The sequence below is a fragment of the Manis pentadactyla genome, chromosome 8 (genome assembly GCF_030020395.1).
Source record: "Manis pentadactyla isolate mManPen7 chromosome 8, mManPen7.hap1, whole genome shotgun sequence".
NCBI lineage: Eukaryota > Metazoa > Chordata > Mammalia > Pholidota > Manidae > Manis > Manis pentadactyla.
Window position 1 is genome coordinate 58,830,985 of NC_080026.1, and position 24,333 is coordinate 58,855,317.

Sequence of the window (24,333 nt, forward strand, 5' to 3'; positions counted from 1 at the left end):
CTGACAAATACAAAAGGCAAGGGAGTAAATCAGAGATGTTGGAGCCAAGAGGAGGGTCTGGCAGCCAGAGAGGCATGAGGCCAGTGCTGGAGGGAGAGCAGCATCTCTGTCTTGGAAATAAAGGCCGGGCTCTCTGAGGCAAGGGGCGGAGCTGAGCTGTGGAAAAGGCCCACATGCCAAGGACAGGGTGTCCTCAGAGAAGTCAGGGAAACAAGGGGTTATTGAGCACCTACTGTATGTAGACATTGTTTTAGGTACTGGGTATTTAGTTGGGTCTCCTAGGTTGGATTTCCCTGAAGATGTTTATATTCTGTACTGGGGTAGGGAAAGGGGATAGAAAATGCAGACACTTAAGTAAGTGAATTAATGTCTGATGCTAAGAAGTTTTATGAGGAAAGAAGGTAGGAAAATGGTTCAAGAGTGACTCAGCAAGACTGTACTATTCTGGTCCCCAGGAAAGACATGCTTGAGTTAGTGGCAGAGGAGTTGAGGCTGAACGATGAGAAAGACCACAGTGGGCACAGCCCTATGGGTTAGAGGAGAGGAAGGTTTATTCTATGAAAGTTCCAGAGGGTTGAAGCAAGGCAATAACTAATGTTAACTGAGCAACCAGCATATGCCTGGAATTTTCCTAAGCAAGTTATGTGTATTTTCTCTTTTAATCTCTATACTAGCTCTGGGAGGTACCAGGTAGGATAAGTAAATCCCTAAGAAATTAAGCAATAAACTCAAGGTTATGCAGCTCCTGGGTAGGAGAGAGACTTGGGCTTGAATCCAGGCTCTTCTTAATGTCTGGGGAAGCTGCGTCTAAAAACTTTGCTATCCTCACTTTAAAAATGGAGAGAAAATGCATGAACTGTAGAGTTGAATGAAGATTGCGTAAGACAATGTGTGTCGACATCTAGCATTGTGCCCTGTCATAGAGTTAGGTGCTCAAAATATGATTGCTTTTATTGTTACTGTTATTCTCTCCTTACTCTTTCCTACCCAGATGAGAAGGCATAGAGTAGTGGCAAGGGAAACATGCAAACAGTGATGACCCCACAATCATCTTAGATGACTTGTGAATCAAGCACAGACACTTCCCGGGAAGCAGAGAGGGCCTTGTGGAGGGGTCAAAGATGTGGAGACCAAGCCAGAATATTCCAGGTAGATGAAGGCGGGGACACTCCAAGCAGAGAAGGCAGGAAGCAGAGTGGTCTGTGCGGGTCCCAGCTCACCACCTGATCTGCACAGAATCTGCAGTCCTGGGCAGCACAGTGCTTATAGCCCCTGGTTCCTAGCCCAGTGTGCACTCCCACTTACTCAAAGCCCTACTGTTTATCATCTCACTCAGGCTGCATGCAGGATGGGACAGTGCTGGGGGATGTGCAGCTCCCTCCCTGGGCTGATGGGGACCCTCGGAAATTCATCAGCCTGCACAGACAGGTGAGTTGAACAGGGTCATGGCATAGTCCCTGGAATCCTGAATGAAGACCTCATTCTCCTCAGAGGCTTTCTTTGCAAGCGGAGGGCTAGTGACAAGCATTTCAGAGGCTTTTCCAGAGAAGAGGCTGCGCTTGATGCTCCAGGTTGGCAGGAAAAGGCTGGGGTTCTGGGTTTTTTCAAAAGCTCCATTAGGCTTTGTCCTTGTGCCAGTGTGTTGTGGGAATCGTCAGGGAGAGAAAATTCAGATTCTGGCTGGATACTCTGGAGGGCAAGTCAGTGACTTCAGCCAGCCCTACAGGTAGGGTCGTACCCATAGCTCGGACAGGGGCTGGGGGCCCCACAGAGTGCCCACTGGCTGAAGGATGTGCCAAGACTGGGGAAGATTTGGCTTATTCCCAGAGAGGCTGATATGAGTAGAAGCCAGGGGCCATTTTTTGACACATATCCTGGATCAAATACCTGGGTTAGTGTAAACACATGAGAATAGGTACAGTATCATTAGTCATCAGGGAAATATAAATCCACAATGAAATGCAACTACATACCCATAGGAATGGCTAAAATTTAAAATATTGATAAAATCAAGACTAAGCAAGGATGTTGAGCAACCAGAATTCATCATACATTACTGGCAGGAAAAGCAAAATGTTAACAACCACTTTGGAATAAAAGCTTGGTAGTTTCTTATAAAGTTGAAGATGCATGAAATTGCTTATCACCCAACAATTGCACTTATAGGTATTGACACAAGAAAGGTTAAAACATGTCTACAGAAAAGTGTGTACATAAATATTCATCTGTTTTATTCACACTAGTCAAAAACGAAAACAACTCAAATGTCCATCCACTTAGTAATGGATAAACAAATGATACATCTGTATGATGGAACATTACCTAGCAATGAAAAAAAGCATACTATTGATACATGGAGCAACATGGATGCATCTGAAAAGCATTATGCTAAGCAAAAAGAAGCCAAAACCTAGAGCTACATACTAGAAGATTCTATTTATGTGACATTCTGGAAAAGGCAAAACTTTAGGGACAGAACACAGACCAGTAGTCACTAAGGTCTGAAATAGGGGATGATGATAAAGGAGTACAGAGAACATTTTAAGTTGATGTAAATGTCCTATATCTTGATTATGGTGGTGGTTATATGACTACATGCATTTGTCAGAGCACATTGAACTGTACATTTTAAAAGGGTGAATTTCAATATGTAAATTATACCTAAAAAGAAAAAAAATCTAAGGCAGGTCTGATGAGTAACAACAAAGATGGACCTTTTCCTTTGTCCTCCTCCCTTTGCCAAAAGAAAATTCCTCCCTGGTTTATCTTTGCCCCCAGCAATTCATTAACAGTAACAGCAATCATCCCTCCCACAGATCACTGGTCTTGAGTTTTAAGTCAGAGATGAACTTGATCTTCAGGTTGCAGCAGCCATACCTTCTGATACTCTCAGGAATGTTCTTGGCCTGGGGTGACTGAGCAGACTCACTCTACAGGCTTACCTGCAAATGCCAGTGGTCTAGTGAGGAGGCAGATTTATCAAATAACCACACAAATAACAAGGAAAAGTGAGAAATGCTACAAAGGAGAGACATGCAGTACTCATGCTCAAAAAAGACCTAAAATGGCCCTATGCTCTCACTTCTGGCTGATACTGAAGCTTAGTGCAAGTAGGATGTGAGGTAAAGACTATTTTAAACTACCTAGCTAAGTATTGAAACCTTTCTCTAACATGCCCACAGAACCCCTTGGCAAAGACTAGAAGACTCGCTGGTTCCAGGCATGTAAAGAAGTCTTCATCAATCATTAGCTGACCATTAAGCTAGCAGGGTGGAGATTCTAGTAGCCACATACAACAAAAAAATACAGACTTTATAGAACTAGTTCAGTAAAGTCATGAAATCAACAATAACAGCAAACCCTGGGGAGAGGACAGAATCTGATTTCCAGAGTTACCACTTCATATTATTTAAAATGTCGAATTTTCCACAAAAATTATGAGGCATGCAAAGAAAATATGGCCCATACAAAGAGAGAAAAAAACAGCCATTAAAAACTATCCCTGAGGAAGCCAAACTTTGGACTTATTAGAACAGGACTTTAAATTGACTATTGTAAATATGTTCAAATAACTAAGTAAAAACCATGTTTGAAGAACAAAGGAAGGTATGATAATGATGAAATATCAATAAAGAGATCAAAATTATAGAAAGGAACCTAATAGAAATTGCAGAGCTGAAAAGTATAGTAACTGAGATGAAAAATTCACTAGAAGGAATCAGCAGCAGATTTGAGCAGCAGAAGAAAGAATCAGCCAACTTGAAAGATACGTCCCTTGAGATTATCCAGTCTGCAGCACAAAAAGGAAAATGAATGGAGAAAAATGGGTAGAGCCGAGAACACCACCAAGTATACTAACACACCCAGATTCCAAGTATCAGAAGGAAAAGAGAGAGAGGGGGGCAGAGAGAATATTTGAAGAAATAATGTCCAGAAAAAAAAACCCAAATTTAATGCAAAGCATTAATTTATACATCAAAGACACTTAGTAATCTCCCAGTAGGATAAACTTAAAGAGATTTATACCTAGACACATCATAATCAAACTGTCAAAGCGTAAAGTCAAAAGAAAAATCTTGAAAGCAACAAGAGAGAAGCAACTTCATCGCTTACAAGTTATCTTCAATATTATTAACAGTTAATATTTAATTAGAAACCCTGGAAGCCAGAAGGCAGTGGTGAAACATATTCAAAGTGCTGAAAGACTCCATAGCAAAAATATTTTTCAAAAATGAAATTAATTAAGACATTCCCAGATAAGTAAGACAAAATTTATCACTAGCAGAATTTCCCTACAAGAAATACTAAAAGGAGTTTTTTATGCTAAAATAAAAGGACACTAGATAGTAATTCAAATCCACATGGAGAAATAAAGTAAATGAATGATGATCAGGAAATGGTGATAAGGAATGATAATAAGATGGTAAGGATGGGTAGCAAAAATTCTGATTGTGAAGGAAAGAACAAAGGGAGAAAATGGAGAAGGTGGGAGGTTAGAAGAACGTTTAGGTTTTATTTTTCTTAATTCTAATAAACACATTTAATAGCCAGTAGGAAAGAGAGATTGAATATATGAGAAAAGAAATAGTAAGTTCCTGAGAAAGCAGGAGGCTTTGGAATCCAAACCACAGGTATAGGTTTATCTTTAGGTAACAGGTGGGATAGTTTCTTGACTTGAACAGAAGGGAGGGAGGTCAGGGAGTGACAGATGAAGGCAGGTTTATATGTGACGTCAGGAAAATGTGGGAGTTTCTAATTGGTGGCCTCTGTTTTTCTCTGTGAAGTGGGAGGTATGATCAACTGCTGAAGTGGAAGAGGGTCAGGGCTGAGGAGAGCACAGGAAATGTTAGTCATGTGGAGTGACTGAGCATGAGTTGACCAGAGAAACATACCTGTGTTTTCTGACATTGCTCAGTCTCCATTTGAAATTAGTGACCAAATATGATAGGATGATCAGTGTGCCCCTTGGCATGATATCCTCCAGACACTCTGGTGAAGGCATGAAGACAGAAAGTATTTGAGTTTGCCCAGAGTGCTGTGAAAGACAGAAGTACACATGATTCAGAAACAGAACGAGGCATATTGCCTGGAGTGCTGTTGAAATGATGGGCCACTAAATCTAAGCTGGATCAAGATGTGGCTGAACGCGGGAATGTGTCGATAGCAGCAAAGAAGTAGAGGAGCAGAAGCACTGGGAGCTCTGGTGAGGGGGACGTGGTGCCAGGAAGCAGTGCAACAATCAGCAGGGTGAGGACATGGCTGTCACCAGTTGGGATGTTTGACCGAGAGACTCTGAAGATGGAGCAGTTATGGATACTGACACAGGTTAAAGGGTGTCTGTGGGAATAAGAAACTTTATTTGGAGTGGGTACAAAAGTCCTTGGAGAAGTGGTGCTTAAGGGAGGTATGAGACTGAAATCACTCACTCGGATCTTGGAGAGGAAAGGAAGGCGTGGCCAGGATTCACGTCTTCAGTGAATGAGGAGAAGAGCTGGTGGTAAATGCCAGTGGTGAGGACAACGGGGTGGGGGTGGGGGTTAGAGTTAAATCTCATGAACCCAAAGGAGCAGGAATGTTTTTTCTTCTTTTAATAAGAAGGTACAGGAATAATGGTCTAGAGGTGGTGATGAGGATGAAGGAGAACATCACCCCAACTGCAGGCCCCAAGACACACGGGGTAGAATCGAGCAAGTAGCTGCCCCTCAAGGCTCAGGGAGATCCAGGCCTCACCTAAGGAAAGGAGGTGGAAGGGATGTTCCAAAAGAGCCTGAAAAAATGGGAAATGTGTTTGTTTTGAAGTGATAGAAAGAAAAGGCCCAGAGGAAGGGTCAGCTGTCCTGGCCTGTGGTCATCCCTTGGGTAGCAATGACCATTCTGCTGTCACCAACAGGTGCTTTAATACACCTAAAGAAGGCTCTTAGGTGTGCTGCAGGCCAAACGGTAGGGTTGGAAGAGCTATAACTTTCATCACAACTCCTAAGTCATTACCCAAGTGTAGCCTTCTTGAAGCCACTTTGTCCATATGCCTCAGAAAACTTACCTGGCACAGGTGACCTGACTTCCCCAGGCCCAGGCATAAGGCTGCATATTCTGGCAGAGGATCAGCAAGGGAAGCCCAGACAATCCCAAATGAATGTCTTCAGGTCTAGAGGCCCAGCCCGGAAGTTGGGCTCTGCTTGGCAAAAACTGCACCATCTTTCAGTTAAACTGGGATGTCCAAATACTGTTGCACATTTCCCTTTGCTCATGTGTGGCAACTGTTGAGAAATATTGCCAACCTGAGTTCCCTAATCAGACCTGGCACCATCTGTCTGAGCTATACACATGAAGAGGAGATCACATGAAGAGCATGCTCTGGCTCCTATGCTAAATTCTTTCTGTTTCCTATTGGCCTTCCCTTTTAGCTAGAGGCAGATGTTACTGGCTTCAAGGGGAAGCTGTGTTCCTGAGTGGAGTGAGATTTAAATCCACCGAGAGGAATTAAGCTTAGAGCAAGGCCCTGTGGCTGAGTCTAAAAATCTCTTGTCCTCCCGTCTGGGAACAGCAAGCCTGTAAATGGGCAGAATGTCCCTTAGGATCATTACACTCTTGGCCCTTAGATGCATGGGTGAAATGTTCTTGCCCTGCATGCCCTAGACAATATAGAAGTGCCCCGATCAGCGAAGCTTACAGTCATGTTGACTGAGCTGCACCTCAAAGGTAGACTCTATCCTTTTCCTTCTAGGGATGATTGCAAAAGGTCCCCACACTCAGATATGAATAATTTCTAGGTACTGGGGTGAAATAAGATCTGCACAGCAAGGCTGGAAGCCCCTTATGGGGTTCTGAGGCTTGAAAGTTGGGGACTGGGACAGTACGTTCAAAACCACACATAAGCCTGCCCCAGAAGTGGGGTAATTGTGCCTTCCAACAAAAGCTGGTATTAATATGAACAGGCAGTACGCATTAAAACTCCAAACCAATGCCTGACTCCTGATAGGTGGTAAGTGTAATCACTGCAGCTAACACTACATGGAGCTCGCTGTGTACCAGGCAAAGACACAACCTAACCCTCACATAAACCCACAAAGAAGGTACCATTATTGCCCCCATTTAACAGATGTAGAAACTGAGGAACAGAGATGTTAAGGAACATAAATGGCAGTGCTGGGGGCAATCTGCTCCAAGGCACATTCTCCCAGCTGCCGCTGTCCACGCTCAACCTCCTGACACTCTCCTGTCAGAATCAGCCTCCCTTTTTCCTGTGTCGGGTCTCAACAGGCCCAAGGCTTTATTTTCAGTCTGTTCCCTTCCATTCAAATATCACTCATGGATTGTATGACATAGATATTCCAAACTTCATGGTTATTTAAGGGAATGGTTGAGCCAGGGTGGTGGGAATGGTCCAATCTGTTTGCCGCTAGCTGAAGGCAGGAAATGGGTGGTCTTTGGGGCCTGCACTTCTGCCCACTTTGTGCTCATCAAGCCCAGGGAGGCACCATTCATCTTCCCTGTGGAGAGCCAGCGTCCTGATGTATGTGCCACTCATGTGTGCAGAGGACACACAATTTCATGAGAAAAACCTGTGTATGTCATGCTTCTCGGGTTTTGGTTCCAGGCTTTGGAAAGCGACTTTGTCAGTGCCAACCTCCACCACTGGATAGATCTCATTTTTGGGTACAAGCAGCAGGGGTCAGCCGCGATGGAGGCTGTTAATACCTTCCACCCCTACTTCTATGGTGACAAAACGGACCTCAGCAGCATCAGTGACCCCCTGATCAGGAGCACCATCCTGGGATTCGTCAGCAACTTCGGACAGGTGCCCAAACAGGTACAATGTGCCATGTCCTTTGTCTTGCTTCCTCAAAAGACTGTGTGCAGCGTGAGCTTGAAAATGAGAGGATGTTTTCTCCTGGGAAAGGAGCAAGAGAGAGGACTGGAGAGGGAATATCGTCTCCAGTCATCTCCCTACACCCTCAATTTCAAGGCTGGACCCTCAGTTATCAGCTAATGTTGATGTAGATGATGACATCGTTAATGATAATGATGAAGGCTGCCCCCATCTGTGAAGCTTATGATAGACAGTACAATAAATCCACAGAGTTTAATTATCTATATATGTATCTATCCTACAGAGTTGTTGTGAAGATAGAATGAATCAAGACATCAAGGGCTTAAAAGTGCCTGATATATGATTAGCAACAAATATTCATTATTAGTGTGATTACCTCACTGATTCCTCTCATAAGCTCTGGCTATAGGAATGATTATTTCACAAATCAGAAAACTGAGGCTTGGAGAGGCTAAATAACTTGCCTCCGATTGCACCATTAGCAGGTGACAGAGGCAAAGCTCCAGCCCAGCTGGCTGGCTCCAACGCGCCTACTCCATGGAGCACCAGGAGTATCTAAGTTCTGCCTCCAGCGCTCCTGGTGAATTTGCATGGATCTCACATGGGCCTTTTGCTCTGCTGGCTCCACCCCCTCAGGGTAGTTGTGTAGCAATGTGACACTGTGACCATGTTGGCATCCTGATGAATGGCGTGCAAGAAAGTTAAGCACTTACTTAACTGATCCCAGCCCTGTTGATCCTCAAACTTAAGTTCAGTGTAGAGATGTTTATCCCTGGGCACAACCATCTGGGTTCAGAAGCACAGCTGCATAAGCTGGGGTCCCAGTCTGGGCAGTCAGAAGCCCCACTAGGAAATGACTACATAAACCCAGCCAGGTCCCAGACTGTCCTGGGCAATGGCCTTCCCCACATGTAACCATGAAGCTTGGATGGGCTTACCTCACAGTTAGAGCAAAACTAATAACAGCAAAACTATTAACATCCTTTTTTACCTGGCACTATGCAACATGCTCAGGTGTGCTCAGCTCTCAGGTCAGGGGAACATGGAGGGGCTGGAGGGTGACTGGGACAACGGAGCCACATCCAAATGTGGGTTTGGCCAAGGAAGACTTTGTAGAAAGGAGAGAATTTCAGGAAAGAAGCTTGGATAGCCTATTGGTTTTATTCCTTTAATTAAAAAAATTTAATCATTCAGATAAAGCTATTAAATAACTCAAAATAGTAGCTACTACCATGCAACTGTGTCCTGTATTATATATTCATAGTTCTTGTCCACAAGCAAAAATATTTTCACATCAGTGGTCATGGCATGCACACAAATTGAAAATCTGATTCTACTCAGTGATATATGAGTTTTTAAAAATATATCTCTAAATAATCAACAGAATTAGAATTCTTCAAGTGGCTCCAGCCTCGAGACAACATCAAAGTGCTTCAAGGTTGTGCCCTGTTCCATTAAGGGGCTGTGTCTGCTAAGTTGTTACAGGACCCCAGCCTGTGGTGTTAGAGTTATTCTGCCATGAAAGGAAGAACACTCCTTAATGCTCATTTAAAAATCATCATTCTGATTTCAATTTGCATTGATCATCTACCCAGCTTTACTAGATAGTCCGCATCTGACCAAGGGCTGCAGCTGAGCCAAGGCAGCTCTGAGACCTCCAGCTTCCCCCCGAGCCCCACCCTGCCGTGTGCCCAGCAGAGGCCAGCTCCTATCGCAGCCGCCTCCACTGTGGATGCTTCCACCTGGGAGCAGAGGAATGTGCCCAGCGGCTGGAGAAAGCAGCCCAGCTGGGCAGGAGCCCAGTCAGGTGGGCGAGTGGCGAGCAGGAGCCAGCCTCAGCGGCACATTCTGGCTCAGGAGCAAGGACTCTGCCAAGCAGCATGGCTTTGCCCTTCATGTTTTGCCCAGTTATACAAAAAAAATCTGTCAAGGGGACAATTTGACAGTAGAAATCTAAGAAAAATGAGAACAAGAAAGGCCACTAATGGGGTTTGCCTGTGCTTCTTGGTATTCAGATGAATGCTGCTAAAGAATTCTGTGTTGATGCCCAGATGGATGTGCCTGCAGGGAGTTTGTAAAGGGAAGGCAAAATAAAGCAAGAGCCCTAGATCAAGCAGATGAGGAGAGGCGTGTCATCTAGGCCGGGAAGAGGGCTGTTCTGAGGCCAGGACACGAAGGGCGCTCTCCCGGGTGCTTGGGGCTCCTCAGTGACCTCGTCTTCTCCCCAAGCAGCTTGGAGAAGGAGACGGATTTGGCAGCCAGGAGGGCTATTTCTGCTCGCTCTTCACTGTGACTTTGGGAAAGTAGCTGCCCCTCTCTGGAGCCCCAGGCCCCTCATCTGCAGCATCAAAGGGTTGAACCAGATGGTTCTGTTTATGCTCAGCTCAGGCAGCAGCAGGCCCAGCTCACAGTGCCCAGAGCAGGGGTGCAGCTGTCACCTACACAGGAACGACGCCTCTTCTGACTAGCTGTGACCTGCACGGGAAGAGCTCATCTGACCAGCTGCCCTGGTGACCTGTGTGGTTTGTGTCTGTCCTTTTGCCTCTCCAGCTCTTTACGAAACCCCACCCAGCCAGGACCACCATGGGGAAGCCTTCCCCTGGAAAGGATGTCACCATACCTGCGAGCCTGCCTGGCCACCCACAGCCCTTTTACTACTGCCTGCAGACGCTGAAGCCCTCCCAGGTCACAGTCAAAGGTGACTACCTGGTCCTGCTTTGTTTGGTGTCCTGTCCCAGGGTTGTCCCTTCAGTAACTGCAGTCCTCTGCAAGTTCAGGGGCATGGACCCAGGCAGGGCCTTTGATGGCTGTCTCCAGTAAAGGCAGGAATCTGGGTGGTCTCTGGTCTGAAGTGTCCAGGACACCCATGTTCAACCCTGACTTCTTAAGACCCACCTGTCTGTCTCTCTGAGACATACACTCCTTTCTCTTGTCCATGTACACACACACACACACACACACACACACACACACAGTCCTCCTCACTTCCCCTCCACATCTGGAGAGGAAGTCCCAAGTTTCCCAAGGGAGGGCTGCATCCTCTGCTCCTCGGTACCGCAGTCACTGTTGCTCCTGAAAACCCAGGTGGCCTGCAACCCCTCACCAAAAGCACATGTCCTGGGGGAGATGGCCAGGGTGTGAGTAGCTGCCCTGCAACTTCCTAGAGAAGCCCTGTGGGTATCAAGTCTGTCCTGGGCCTTGCACCACTTCTGGGAAATCCCACTACATGGAACAACATTCTGGCCCCAAGGAGTATAAGGCCGCATTTGCTGGAGTTTGCATGTGTCCTTTTCTTCCCCTTGAAGTCTAAGAGTTGTATCATTGGCACCCCACCCTGCTAGGTATGGTGCCTGGGGGGAACACGAAGAGCAGAGCCCCCAGGCTCCCGTGGCTTTGTGCCATCTGCTTCGACAGCCTCAGCGCCTCCTCCTCTGGCTTCAGCCCTTAAGAGACACTGGACACCTGCATGGCCACATTTAGTATATGTGCTAAGTCAGGAGAAGGCACCTGGCTCAGGGCCAGGGTCTAAGGTGACCCCTGGAGTGAGGCTGGGAGTGGGATGCCTTGATGCATGGCTCCAGCCAGGCCTCTGCTTTGCTGAGTCCATTGCCTGCCCAGGGCTCCTCTCTGGCCCAACTAACAGGGATGTTTGTTGTCCTTTGACCTGTGCACTCCACCATACTAACTGAGGGGTAGATATGTACCTTTTCTCTCTAGGCTCGGAATCCCCCAAAGGTGCCATCGGCCACATCATGCCCACTGAGAAGACCATCCTGGCTGTGGAGAAAAACAAGTTGCTGCTGCCCCCTCTCTGGAACAGGACCTTCAGCTGGGGCTTCGACGACTTCAGCTGCTGCCTAGGGAACTATGGCTCTGACAAGGTGAGTGGGAGCAGGGCGGCCGCAGAGCCCGGGCCTCCCTCTGGTTGGGGCAGAGGTGGTGAGGAAATGGGCGAGCCCGAAGCAGGCACAGCCACCCGCACCTCCATGTGGCTGTGCCTGTGGCCTGGGAGTGAGGGGGCTTGTGTGACCTGCTGAGGGCCCGCTGGCTAGTCACTTGGCCACTGTGAGCTTGCCCAGACTCTCAGCCTGAGTGAGCATTCCTGGGGCTTCTCCAGCCCATCATGGCCTAGACCCAGAGGATGCACACTGAGCATTCAGCCTGCACCAGAAGCAAGCCATCTGGTTACTGGTCATCCACTCCGTTTTAGGCCATCTATTATCTTGCCTTCTTGATATGGCCCCGGGCACCTCCCAGTCCCCCTTCCTACCCTGGCTTCCCTCCCTCCCACCCTATCTCATTGCATGAATTCTCTGCCCACCAAGCTCTTCTGCACCCTCCCTAGCCTGTCCCCACTGCCTTCATGAGGCAGCCAGAAACCTGTCCCAGATGTCACCCACTCCTGAAAGCTGTCTCTGACCTCCTCCCCAGGCAGAGCTGGAGACCCTGATGCTCACTGTGCTAACGGGGTTTCATGGTGTCCCCCTTACCACCTGCTCACTTGTCTCTCCCCACCCACTAGAGTATAAGCTCTTTTGCCCAGATAACTTATATTTTGTCACCAGGGCCGGAGCTCTGAACAACTGACACATCTCTTGGTTCCCATGGCATGCCGACAGGCCAGCAGCATCCAGGCCTGCCCACGTCCCTCTGTCACCCTGTCCCAGGCCCCGCGGCATCAGCATCAGTGTGCATCCCTCGTGTCTCCCACAGATCCTGATGATGTTCGAGAATCTAGCCGCCTGGGGCCGCTGCCTGTGTGCTGTGTGCCCATCCCCCGAGACAATCATCACGTCTGGGGCCAGCGCTGTGGTGTGTGTGTGGGAGCTCAGCATGGCCAAAGGCCGCCCAAGAGGCCTGCACCTCAAGCAGGTACGATGCCTCAGACAAGAACAGTGCCTGGTGCGGGTGGTGCTCTCGCTGCTCCAAATCCCCAGGTGCTGAAATCCCAGCTCCCTCAGGAGCAGAGACCTCAGTGAGGTGACAAGGGTAGCACATGGCTCTGTCATACATTACCTTGCGTCTATGAGGGCAGTTTTCATGCTCATGGGTGGATCTGACAGACAAGCACACAGAGCTGGTGCCCCCATGGAGACCCATACTTCAGTGAGAGGTATCATTGACGGAAGGAGGGCTAGTGGTTTCCTTGCACTAGAGAACATTTTTGAGCATTTGCCACAGGCACTTTTATGTGAATAGCCTCATTTTACCTTCTCAAAAACCCTGTAAAATAAGTACCACTATCATCCATCCCTACTTTACTAGTAAAAAAAAAAATAAAACGGGTGCAAGGAATTTAAGTAACTTGTCCAAAATCATAGGTCCATAAAATGAAAGACTGTGGGTATACAGCAGAGGTATTTCAGGTTCAGTTCTAGACAACTGCAGTACAGCACATATTGTAAGAAAAAAGAGTCAAATGAATTTTTTGGTTTCCCAGTGTATATAAAAGTTATATTTACACTATACTATAGTCTATTAAGAGTGCAATAGTAGTATGTCTAAAAAACAATGTATATACCTTAATTTAAAAATACTTGATTGCTGAAAAATGCTAACCATCGTCTGAGCTTTCAGTGAGACATACTCTTTCAGCTGGTACAGGCTCTTATCTTGATGTTGATGGCTGCTGACTGATCGGGTGGTGGCAGCTGAAGGTTGGGATATGTGTGGAAATCTGTTCAAATAAGACAACAGTGAAGTTTGGTGCATTGACTGATTCTTCCTTTCATAAACCATTTCTCTGTAGCATGTGATGCTGTTTGATAGTAGTTTACCCACAGCAGAACTTCTTAAAATATTGGACTCAATCCTCTCAATCCTGCCACTGCTTTATCAACTAGGTTCAGGCAATATTCTAAATCCTTTATTGTCATTTCAGCAGTCTTCACAGCATCATCACCAAGATTCCAGCTCAAGGAACCATTTTCTTTGCTCATCAGTAACGAGCAACTCCTTATCCACTTGATCATGAGATTGCGGCAATTCAGCCACATCTTCAGGCTCTGCTTCTAATTCTAGTTCTCTTGCTGTTTCCACCACATCTGCAGTGACTTTCTCCACTGAAGTCTTGAATCCCTCAAAGTCATCCATGAAGGTTGAATCAACTTCTTCCAAAGTTTTGTTAATGATGGCATTTTAACATCTTCCCATGGTGAATTCTTTCCAGGTTTTCCATTTATTTTGCCCAGATCCATTGAGGGAATCACTAATTATGACAGCCATAACCTTACAAATGTATTCCTTAAATAATATGTCTTGAAAGTCAAAATGACTCCTTGATCCATGGGCTTCAGAATGGATGTTGTATGAACAAGCATGAAAACAACATTAATTTTGTTGGGAAGCTCCATCAGAGCTCTTGGATAACCAGGTGCATTGCCACTGAGCAGTAATGTTTTGAAAGGAATCTTTGTTCCAAGCATAAGGTCTCAAGAGTGAGCTTAAAATATTCAGTAAATCATGTTGTAAAGAGATGTGCTGTCATCCAGGCTTTGTTGTTCCATTTATAGAGCACAGACAGAGTAGATTTAGCATAATTCTGAATGGCCCTAGGATTTTCAGAATGGTCTGTGAGCTTTGGCTTCAATTTCAAGTCACCAGCTGCATTAGCCCCTAACAAGAGTGTCAGCCTGTCCTTTGGAACTTTGAAGCCAGGCATTGACTTTTCCTCGCTAGCTATGAAAGGCCTAGATGGCATGTTCTTCCAATAGAAGGCTGTTTTATCTGCACTGAAAGTCTGTTGTTTAGTGTAGCCACCTACGTTAATGATGTTAGCTACATCTTCTGAATAACTTGCTGTAACTTCTACATCAGCACTTCTTGCTTCATCTTGCACTTTTCTGTTACGGAGACAGCTTCTTTTGTTAGACCTCATAAACCAACTCTGCTGGCTTCAGACCTTTCTTCTGCAGCTTCCTCACCTCTCTCAGCATTCACAGAATTGAGAAGAGTTAGGGCCTTGCTCTGGATTAGGCTTTGGCTTAAGGGAATGTTGTGGGTGGTTTAATCTTCCCTTCAAAACACTAAAACTTCTTCCATATCAGCAATAAGCCTGTTTCAGTTTCTTATCATTTGTGTGTTCACTAGAATAGCACTTTTAATTTCCTTCAAGTACTTTTCCTTTGCATGCACAACTTGCTAATGGTTTGGTGCAAGAGACCTAGCTCTTGGCCTATCTCAGCTTTTGACACGCCTTCCTCACTAAGCTTAATCAGTTTGAGCTTTTGATTTAAAGTGAGAGATGTGGGACTCTTCCTTCCACCTGAACACCTGTAATGTTCAATGATCTTCTGTAGGGTTGTTAAGAGGCCTAATTTCAATTATTTTGTGCCTCAGGGATTAGGAAAGCCCAAGGAAGGGAAGAGAGATGGGGAATGGTGGAGCAGCCAGAACACACAACATTTACTGACTAGGTTTTTGGTCTTATATTGGACAGTTTGTGGTACACCAAAGCAATTACAATAGTAGCATCACAGAGCACTGATCACAAATCACCCTAACTAATAATAATGAAAAATTTTTAACATTGTGACAATGACCAAAGTGTGACACTGGCGTGAAGTGAGTAGATGCTGTTGGAAAACCAATAGACTTGCTTAGTGCAGGGCTACCACAGACCTTCATGCAACGAAGTGAAACACAGTCACAAGGCATGCCTGTTTTCCAGGAGTGGTTGTGGCAGGAAGAGAACATAAACCAACCAGTGGACAGAGGACTTGTTCTTTTCCTACCTCATGAGCCACCTCTACTAATAATAGTAAGCAGAGTGGTGCTTACTGTTTACTTAAGACTCTACATTACTTTTAATCTTGTCAAGCAAGGACTATTATTCCCCCTTTCAGATAAGGAAACTGAGGCTCAGAAACATTGAGTTTGCATTTTAATCTAGATTTGTCTATCTCTAAACCACACACGCTCTCTGCCTGTGTGCTTTTGAACTTACCTGGAAATATTACTAGGGTACTTCGACTCTAAAATGCAACTCATCCTTTCATCTGCTTCTTAGCCATGTAGCCTCAAGATAACAAAAAACAAGATTAATCATACAAAACTCAGCACTGACCAGATTTCCTAATCTGAGCATATTTCACTGGAACTAATAGTGGGTTTCTCTGGATGCTTTTCAAACCACCCCCAGTACCCACGTGGTACATGGTGGATCTTCAGCAGCAGAAGCTGAAGGCATCATGGGTCAGGGCTGAGGGAGCTGATTACTCCTGCAGAGCAGGGACTGTGGCATCTGCTGGGAGGCAGCTCTGCAGGCCTAGGGCCTGCTGCCCTCAGCCAGCCTCTCAGACCAAGTCCTCCAAAGCCAGTCCTCGAACTCCTGCCTTTCTGTGTTTTCAGGTTGCTCTGAAGGTTTCCATGTTCCTTTTCATTGACTACTGTGTCAGGGGGGGCTGGGTTTTTAATTCAGGACCTAAGTGAAGAGACTGTGCATTACTCTGCAGAGGGTTCCTGTCTCCCAGGCATCACTCGGGATGGCGGCAGATTCAGCTGATCCCAGAGTGGGTCTTGGGGAGCCAGGAAGACAACCCCCACCACTGCTCCAAGGTCCCTTTTAGAAGTGAAGATGCACTGTAAAAGCCTGGTATTGACAGCATAGAAATGTAATTTATCATCCTCCCTAGTTCTAAATCAAGAGAAAAAGGCATTGGGAATCCCACACGCTCTTATTTCCTAGACCAAATAACACACTTTATCATTTACCTACAGATGCTGACATGGCCTTGGGGATCCCCCAGACCACCAGCTGCTCAGGGAGGAGGCGTCCATCCCTGACTTGTAGACAGAGAAATCATCATTAAATAGCTTCAGAAACAATTTTGAAGTGTTTTATTTTTAAAGATATTACAACATTAAAGACAAATTTCGAATTCACTTCAAAGCTGAACAATTCTCTATAATCCCTATAAATTTTCATTGTTGCAGACTGCCACCCCCAGATATCATATTGATACCATTCTGATCACTGTGTAGGTATGTTTATTCTGTTTTCACCCAGCCTATCAAATTGTTTCAGCTTTTTCTGCTATCTATATCATTTACATTGCAATTGTTCCAAATCATTCCATTTCCATAAAATGACATTTCAGTTGTTTTGTTATGTCAATGTACCAGTTTAATAAACCATTTCTTATAAAACTAGGCAATTACATTACTTCCAAGTTTTAACTTTCTTAAATAGTGCTGCAGAAAACAACTTGCATAGATTGCCGTTTGCTTCTGATTAATTGCTTCCTTAAAATAAATTGCAGGAAGTAGAATTTCCTAGCAGTCACATATGCTTTCTAAATGGTTCGATAGCTTTACAGTGCCACCAACAATTAGTTAAGATTACCCATCTTATGATGTATCCAGCATGAGGAATTATTTTCAGAGGTTTTTATTTTATTCTTTTGCTGCCTTAGTTAAGTGTAAGTTGATATAGTGAAGTTATTTTCATTGGCCATGTGGAGAGATATTGCAGTGGTCCCCTCTTATCCATGGCTTCACTTCCCAAGGTTTCAGTTACCAGTGGTCAACCATGCTCCGGAAGCAGATGATCCTCCTGGTGTATTGTTAGAGGGTCAATAGTAGCTAATGCTCCATCACAATACCTTCATCATTCACCCCACTTCATCTCATCACAAAGGTGTTTTATCATTTTACATTATCACAAGAAAGGTGAGGAAAGTCACTAAGATGAGTTGAGAGAGAAAAAGAACACATTCTCATAACTTTTGTTACAATATGTTGTTGTAATTGTTCTGTTTAATTATTAGGTATTGTTGTTAATTCTTACTGTGCCTAGTTTATAAATTATTATCATAAGTATGTATGTATAGAAAAAACATAGATATATAGGGTCTGGTACTACCCTTAGTTTCAGACACCCACTGTGGGTCTTGGAATGTATCCCTCCATGTATAAAGGGGACTACTGCAGTCTGAGAAAACAAAGAGCTGGTCAAGAACACACTCAAAACTGCTGGCCTTCTTCACTGATTTCCTCAGCCTTCCCAGATAGGGGGTGGCTGGATGCCTCGTGGTGCTTTAGTTTCCTGGCAGGCAGGAGGCAACAGGCCTTCGGGGGGTGGGCAGTGCCCAAGTATGGGCTGGTACCTCACTCTCCAGTACCTCCCCTCAGAAAGTGGCAGGCTTGGCTCCATTAACAGACAGGATGCAAAGGTTCAAGGGCTCAGAGCTTCTCTCTGAATCCTCAGGGCTTACTCATGGGGCCTCTGGCCTGCACTCTTTGGAGTCACTGTGTCCCCTGCTGTAAGAACTTAGTCATCAGACTCAGCTCATTCTGGGAAGACAATCAGAACGTTCCTGTCAAATTCTCTGCTTTCTTCTATTCGTTCAGATAGTTTCCATTTTCCTAAGATGGCCTAAATCTTCTTCCATGGGTCAGATACAGAACTTTGCCAGCACTGTCTGGTTGGTATCATGTTAGGATCCACTGAAGACAAATGGGAATTCATGGCAAAATTTGTAATTACTGTGACCAGGCAAAGAGACAGCTTTGAAAAATGACACCCGGCTTCACTGACCCAAATGAGTGAGCATTCATCTATCCTGAGGGTGGAGGTTCACCGCTAGCTAGGCCCAGGTAATCACGCTTCAGAACACCACTTCCACGCTTGTCTGGCAATTCTAGAGAACCAGGCATGTGTGTGCACAGCAGCTCTCGGATCAGGCTCACCTGGCAGCCTTGGGACAGCTGTGGTGGAAACCATGCTGTTGCCAGCAGTTGTGGGCCTGGGGGTACCAGAGTGCCCGCAGGTCACCCCAGCCCCCCAGGAACATGTCCCAAGGGAGCAACGCCCTTGGCCAGATCTGGACACATAGCCACCCACAAGCCAGGCCAGGCCCTGAACAAGCCGCCCCAGGGCCAGGACAGAGGCCCTGAGTCACCTGCTGCCATGTGGCCAGACTGGATATGAACCCAGTGCGTTTCTGAGGTTCCCTTAGTGTGATGCTCAAATGTGACTGTTCAGCAGAATTCCCGGCCGGACTTGTGAAAACCTTAGTTGTGGGGCCCCACCCCCAGTTTCTGATTTAGTAGGTCTGGGATAGGGCCCAAGAATTTGAATTTCTAACACGTTCCCAGATGATGTTTATCCTACTGGCTGGGACACCACACTTTGCAAATCAGTGCCCTTGCAGATTAATAGTGGCATGTGCTGCTTTGGGGTGCAAGACAAATGTAGGGGAGGACAGTGCCTAGGGAGCTTCGGGTCCCTACTTGGGTTATGATGGAAGGACTGCTGACTCTCCTCAGCTGGACCTCAACCCCTGGAAATGGATGGACTGAGAGGCCAGCCGTGGACATATGTGCACACATGCACACACACCTGCACAGGTGCACACACACATGTATGTACTTGCACACATGCACACACATAAACACATGCACACACACATATGCACACACACCACACACTTTGGAATTACTGACCCACACTAATCTCTGCTTCCTCATCTGAGGCCCAACAGTTAAAGAGAGGATGGGGTATCCCTGAGTAGATGGATTAAGGCTCCTTCTCACAACCTGTGGTTTGTCTGCTGTCCCCAGGCTTTGTATGGACACACACAGGCTGTCACATGCCTGGCAGCATCCATCACCTTCAGCCTCCTGGTGAGTGGCTCACAAGACTGCACCTGCATCCTGTGGGACCTGGACCACCTCACCCATGTGGCCCGCCTGCCCACCCACCATGAGGGCATCTCTGCAATTGCCATCAGTGACATCTCGGTGAGGTCCCTCTCTCAGTGTCTGTGTCCTTGACATGACCACAAGCCTGCATGGCAGCATGGGAGACAGTGCCCTGGGAGAAAACCCAGGGGCAGAGCTATGTTGGCTGCCCAAGAATGTCGAGGCCCCAAATGTGTAGAGCACAGCGTGGAGCCATCAACATGTGTGGCATCTGTGTCTAGGTGTCATTTTTATTTTTCTCCCTTAGGGTTGTGGGGGCAGTGGGAAGTGTCTGTCCTGGCATGGGCACCAGGGAGCTGGGGCAGGAAGTTGGCTTAGGTGAGGGATGTGCTGGGCTTAACTGACTAATTCAGTCCGCTGACTGAAGACCAGTGTTGACTCAGCAGGTGCGTCTGATCCCCACAGCAGGAAGTGCTTCTGCTCATTCCTCCATGCTGGCCGCCAAAGATGAGCCTGCCAGGGACTCTTGCATGTGCATGTGTGTGTGTGAGAGAGAGATGGAGGGAGTTGTAGAAATGTGTATCTAAATCTCAGTGTGGAGTTTCTCTCAGGCTGGAACCCCCATCATGGAGCATGTGGCTCCCTGAGGATCAAAGGCTCCACATCTGCTCACAGAAAGCCCAGGGACCCAGGGTATAGATGGGGTGGGCAGGGGCATCACAGAAGGAGGGGGAAAGGGGAGAGCCTCATGGTGCCAAATTTGGCCAAAAGTAGTACTCCAGGTGGGCTTGAATCCAGGATGAATGTTACATGGGCAGATGGAGGATGATGGATGGATGGGTGCATGGGCACATTGAGGGGTGATGGCTGGATACATGGCATATAGGTGGGTGGATGAGAGTGAAGGGATGAATGGTAGATGTACTGAGGAAGGCACTAAGCCCCTGATATGGGAGGACATAAAACCCATCAAAAATGATGTCCCCAGACCTCAAGAGACTGACATCAGGACAACAATTTGTTGAACTCAGCTTTGCCTGGAGCCACTGAGTTCACTGTCTGGTGGGCCCACGCTGGGTACTGAGCAGAAATGTATCAGACATGGTCCCTGAGCTCAGGCAGATTCTACTGAAAAAGTCAGCACAGGACATGATGGAGCCCGGCCAGGGGCATGTGGAAGGGCACTGAGCTCCCTATACCCCTGTGGTTAGGACAAAGCTCAAAGGCATGGCCCCTGCTGGCTCTGTGAGTCCTTGGTGACAGAGACCGCCACACCACTGGCTGCAAAAGAGACAAAATCGAGGCACAAACACTGTGGACAAACATTTCAGGAGGAGCAGTGGGGAAATTTCTCCTCAGAATTCCCTCCAGAGGGAAACTGTCTAATTTTACAAGCCACATGCAATCATTGGAATGGCTATCCTCTGTCAGGTGATGTCAAAAGCTTCCTAGCGGGGATGGGGCTGGCTAGCCAGGTGTAGGCCCCACGTCCAGAGCCAGAGAAGCCTCCAGGCTGGGTCCCTCTGTGCCTGTCAGTATGTGGCCAGGGAGAAGGCTGTGGGAGGAGTCTGGAGGGTGAGCCAGTCAGCCTGTGCTGGGGAAAGCAGTATCCAAACATGTGATTACAGTGTGCAGAGGACCGGGGACTTAAAGTTACAGCGGGCCTGTGATTCAGTGGCAAAGATATGGTGTCCTGGGAGGTCCTGGAGTGCCTTGCTTAGTGCTCAGAAGATAGCAGGTTGGGGGCACTTGGCTTTACAAATTCAGTAGCTCAGCAAGTGGCAGATGGGCAGGTGGTGAGGCCGGCCTGGAGTTAAGTGATCTCTCACGGCTGCAGGGCACCATCGTCTCCTGCGCGGGAGCCCACCTGTCTCTATGGAATGTCAATGGTCGGCCCCTGGCTAGCATCACCACGGCCTGGGGCCCTGAAGGAGCCATAACCTGTTGCTGTGTGATGGAGGGACCAGCATGGGACACAAGCCATGTCATCATCACCGGGAGCCAAGATGGCATGGTCCGGGTAGGTGTGTCTCGGGCAGAAGGAGGGCACACACATGAAATGCGTTCATCTCCATTCTGCTCACTTCCTCCAAGGCTCCACATCTGCAGGCTGCATTTCCGATGAGGTCCCTACAGCAAGTGACGGCAAGGACAAGGCTCTTTCCTCCAAAAAGAAAATAAATTAATAAAGTTATAGACCTAATTTTATATACACATAGGCTTACATAATGGAATAAAAATTTATTGTCACAAGGTGTGAAAGCTGAATGGCCAAATGCATAATAACATAGCCCAGTGCTTAAAAGAGATATTTGGGTCATCCACTCATCCATTCACATGCTTGCCCATCCATCCACCTTCCATCCATCCACTCATTCAAGTATTTATCTCTATACCTACCCATCCATCCGGCCATTCATCCTTCCATCTGTGTCCATTTATCCTTCTATCTATTCTTCCATTCATCCATCCACCCATCCATACAATAATACATCTAATCACCTACCAAGTATTTATCTCTTTACCTTTCCCTCCTTCCCTCCTTCCCTCCTTCCTTCCTTCTTTCCTTCCTTCCTTCCTTCCTTCCTTCTTTCCATACCTACATACATCTCCAACAGAGAAACATCTACCTATTATCCATACACCCATGAATCATCCATCCACCCAACTACTTGTCCATCCAACTATCCATCTATCTGTCATCCCAACATTCACTGAACTCTGGCACTGTGACAAGCACTTCATACATGCCACAGGAGACACAGAGATTAATGATAAATAGCCTCTTTGTCCTATAGGATATATATAGTATATGCTGTTTATATGTAGTGCCTCAAGATGTTCATATCCTAGAAGAAAAGAGAAAACAGAAAATACATTTATGGGGACCATGTTATGGTTAGGATAATAATCAGAGTGCCATGGGTCTTCTGAGGAGAGCCATGGAGAAGGTTACAGCATCAAGGAATCAAGAAGAGAAGGAAACAGAAATGTTGAGATGGGAGGAAGATCACGGGAAAAACAAAGTACAGGAGATTTTTCTGAGACTGACAGGAAAGATGAAGGAATGAGTAAAATTGAGACTACTTAAGAGGCTTACCAAAAAAACTGAGATCCACAGTTTATGGGAGGGAATGTCAACTGAAAGCCACAAGGTATTCGTGAAGATGCCCATTGAATTTTACAAACATTTATGAAAGCTTTCTGGGTGCCAACATGACTAAACTTAGCCTTGTCCTCAGGGTTGTCAATGCTCCAAGCCTCACGTTATCCATGGAGAGGATGCTTCAGGAAGCAGAATGAATATGTGGTGGGATTCCAAGGGGAGGATGGATTTATTTCCAACAGAGAAACATCAGGGAGGTGTCCTTTCATCTGAGTCCTGAGGATGAGGAAAGTCAGAGCACATGGGAAAGGCTATGCAGGCTGAGGAGCCAGGGTGTAGGGACTGGAGAGACAAGGCAGAGGAGGACTCCCTGAAAAGCCCCCTTACTGAGCCCCATCTGTGACCGTGAGGGGCACGGGGTCTCTGCAGAGGGCTGGCCAGAATGTGAGGAGGTCACGAAGGTCTGGGCTTGATGGGGCATGGTATCCGCTGTGGGTCGGTCAGAGCAGCCCGAGCAGCAGGTGCCTTTCCTCGGTGGGCCTGCCCAAAGTGGACTGGCAGTCCTTCATGCGCTCAGCATTCCCTCACTCAGCATGGTAACTGAGCTCCTGGGATGGCCCAGGGTAAAGGTCACAGGAGCATTAAGTGGAGGCTGGTCCTTGTCCTTTGGCAAGAGAATATCCAGACTCAGCAAGTGAGAAGCCATATGCAGTCAGCCTGAGAACACTCACAGCAAGGCTTGGGACCAAAGGCCAGACACAAGGGACAGAGAGGCCCCACTGCTGAGTGGTGAGGGAGGCCTCCAGGGATGGTGATAGAAGGACAAGAGGACATTTGCCAAGTAAAATGGTAATACACTGGCTGCTGAGTCTGGTCCCCACAGGTAAGGGATTGTGGACAGATGCACACGGACACAGGGGTGCAGAGTGAACTCATCCAAGCTGCAACTGTGCTCAGCTGAAGCCTAAGCAACACTTTCCCAGAGAATACGTTAACATCCAAAGTGAAAGGGGGCCATGCCCCTACAGCTTCTCTCAGGGACCCCCAGGTGTGAGGGGCTGGGATTGGGCCAAGCCTGCAGACAGGATCATTTCCCCAGCCCATGGCCTGTTCTCTTTTCTGGACAGATATGGAAGACTGAGGACATGAAGATGTCTGTTCCCAGGCAGGCAGCACCAGAAGAGCCCTCGGCTCAGCCTCCAAGCCCAAGAGGTACCTGCCCTACTGGGGATGCAGGGCATCCTTGTGTTGCTCAGCCATCCCTCCCCTTTCCTCTCCTGCAGCTCCATCTGGGCCTGCAGAACCCTGGGAGGCCATAGAGTGTCCCCAGATGGTGCCAAGTTTGTGGGAACAAAAACACAGTTTACTGCAGCTGCTGGTGGAATGTGAAGCAGGGTGCAGAAACCATGTTGAGTCCTGGGCCCATCATGCAGGGACCAGCGAGCTCTGGGATGCTCCTCAGATGTGTGAACAGTGGTGGCGGTGGTCGTCAGGGACTCCTGAGCTTCAGGAAGGGGGACCCACATCACACAGCTTGGTCTGATGCTCTTCATCTGCCTGGATGACTCTTGAATGCCAAATTCCCCAGTCCAAAGTGGGGGTCCAGCTGGCTACTTGCCTGATTAACTGGGCTGCAGACAGGAGTGAGGAGGGGGCATGGAGGGTCAGTGCCCTTTCCCCTGGGGAGAGGAAGTGGTTGCAAAGTGCCCTGGCCTGCACTGTTGACTGTGGCTCTTCTCATGGCAAGTTCCTC

The 24,333-nt window shown here is 47.1% G+C and overlaps 1 protein-coding gene and 1 pseudogene across 8 annotated transcripts in view; one reads left to right on the top strand and one right to left on the bottom strand.

The window, feature by feature from the left end:
- Positions 1 to 24,333, top strand: part of WDFY4 (WDFY family member 4) — a 314,583-nt gene that overhangs the window by 285,405 nt on the left and 4,845 nt on the right. For 6 of the 8 annotated variants that reach the window (XM_036916598.2, XM_036916601.2, XM_036916600.2 and 3 more), the window contains 8 exons: positions 1,337 to 1,428; positions 7,598 to 7,810; positions 10,382 to 10,529; positions 11,528 to 11,712; positions 12,545 to 12,703; positions 19,394 to 19,573; positions 21,312 to 21,494; positions 23,708 to 23,792. In XM_036916598.2, the coding sequence (XP_036772493.2) occupies positions 1,337 to 1,428; positions 7,598 to 7,810; positions 10,382 to 10,529; positions 11,528 to 11,712; positions 12,545 to 12,703; positions 19,394 to 19,573; positions 21,312 to 21,494; positions 23,708 to 23,792 (1,245 nt within the window). Of the gene's footprint in view, positions 1 to 1,336; positions 1,429 to 7,597; positions 7,811 to 10,381; positions 10,530 to 11,527; positions 11,713 to 12,544; positions 12,704 to 16,765; positions 16,814 to 19,393; positions 19,574 to 21,311; positions 21,495 to 23,707; positions 23,793 to 24,333 lie in introns of those variants that run through there. The other 2 variants (XM_036916599.2, XM_036916603.2) reach the window with 2 other exon arrangements.
- On the bottom strand, positions 12,844 to 15,987 carry LOC130684513 (tigger transposable element-derived protein 1-like; annotated as a pseudogene).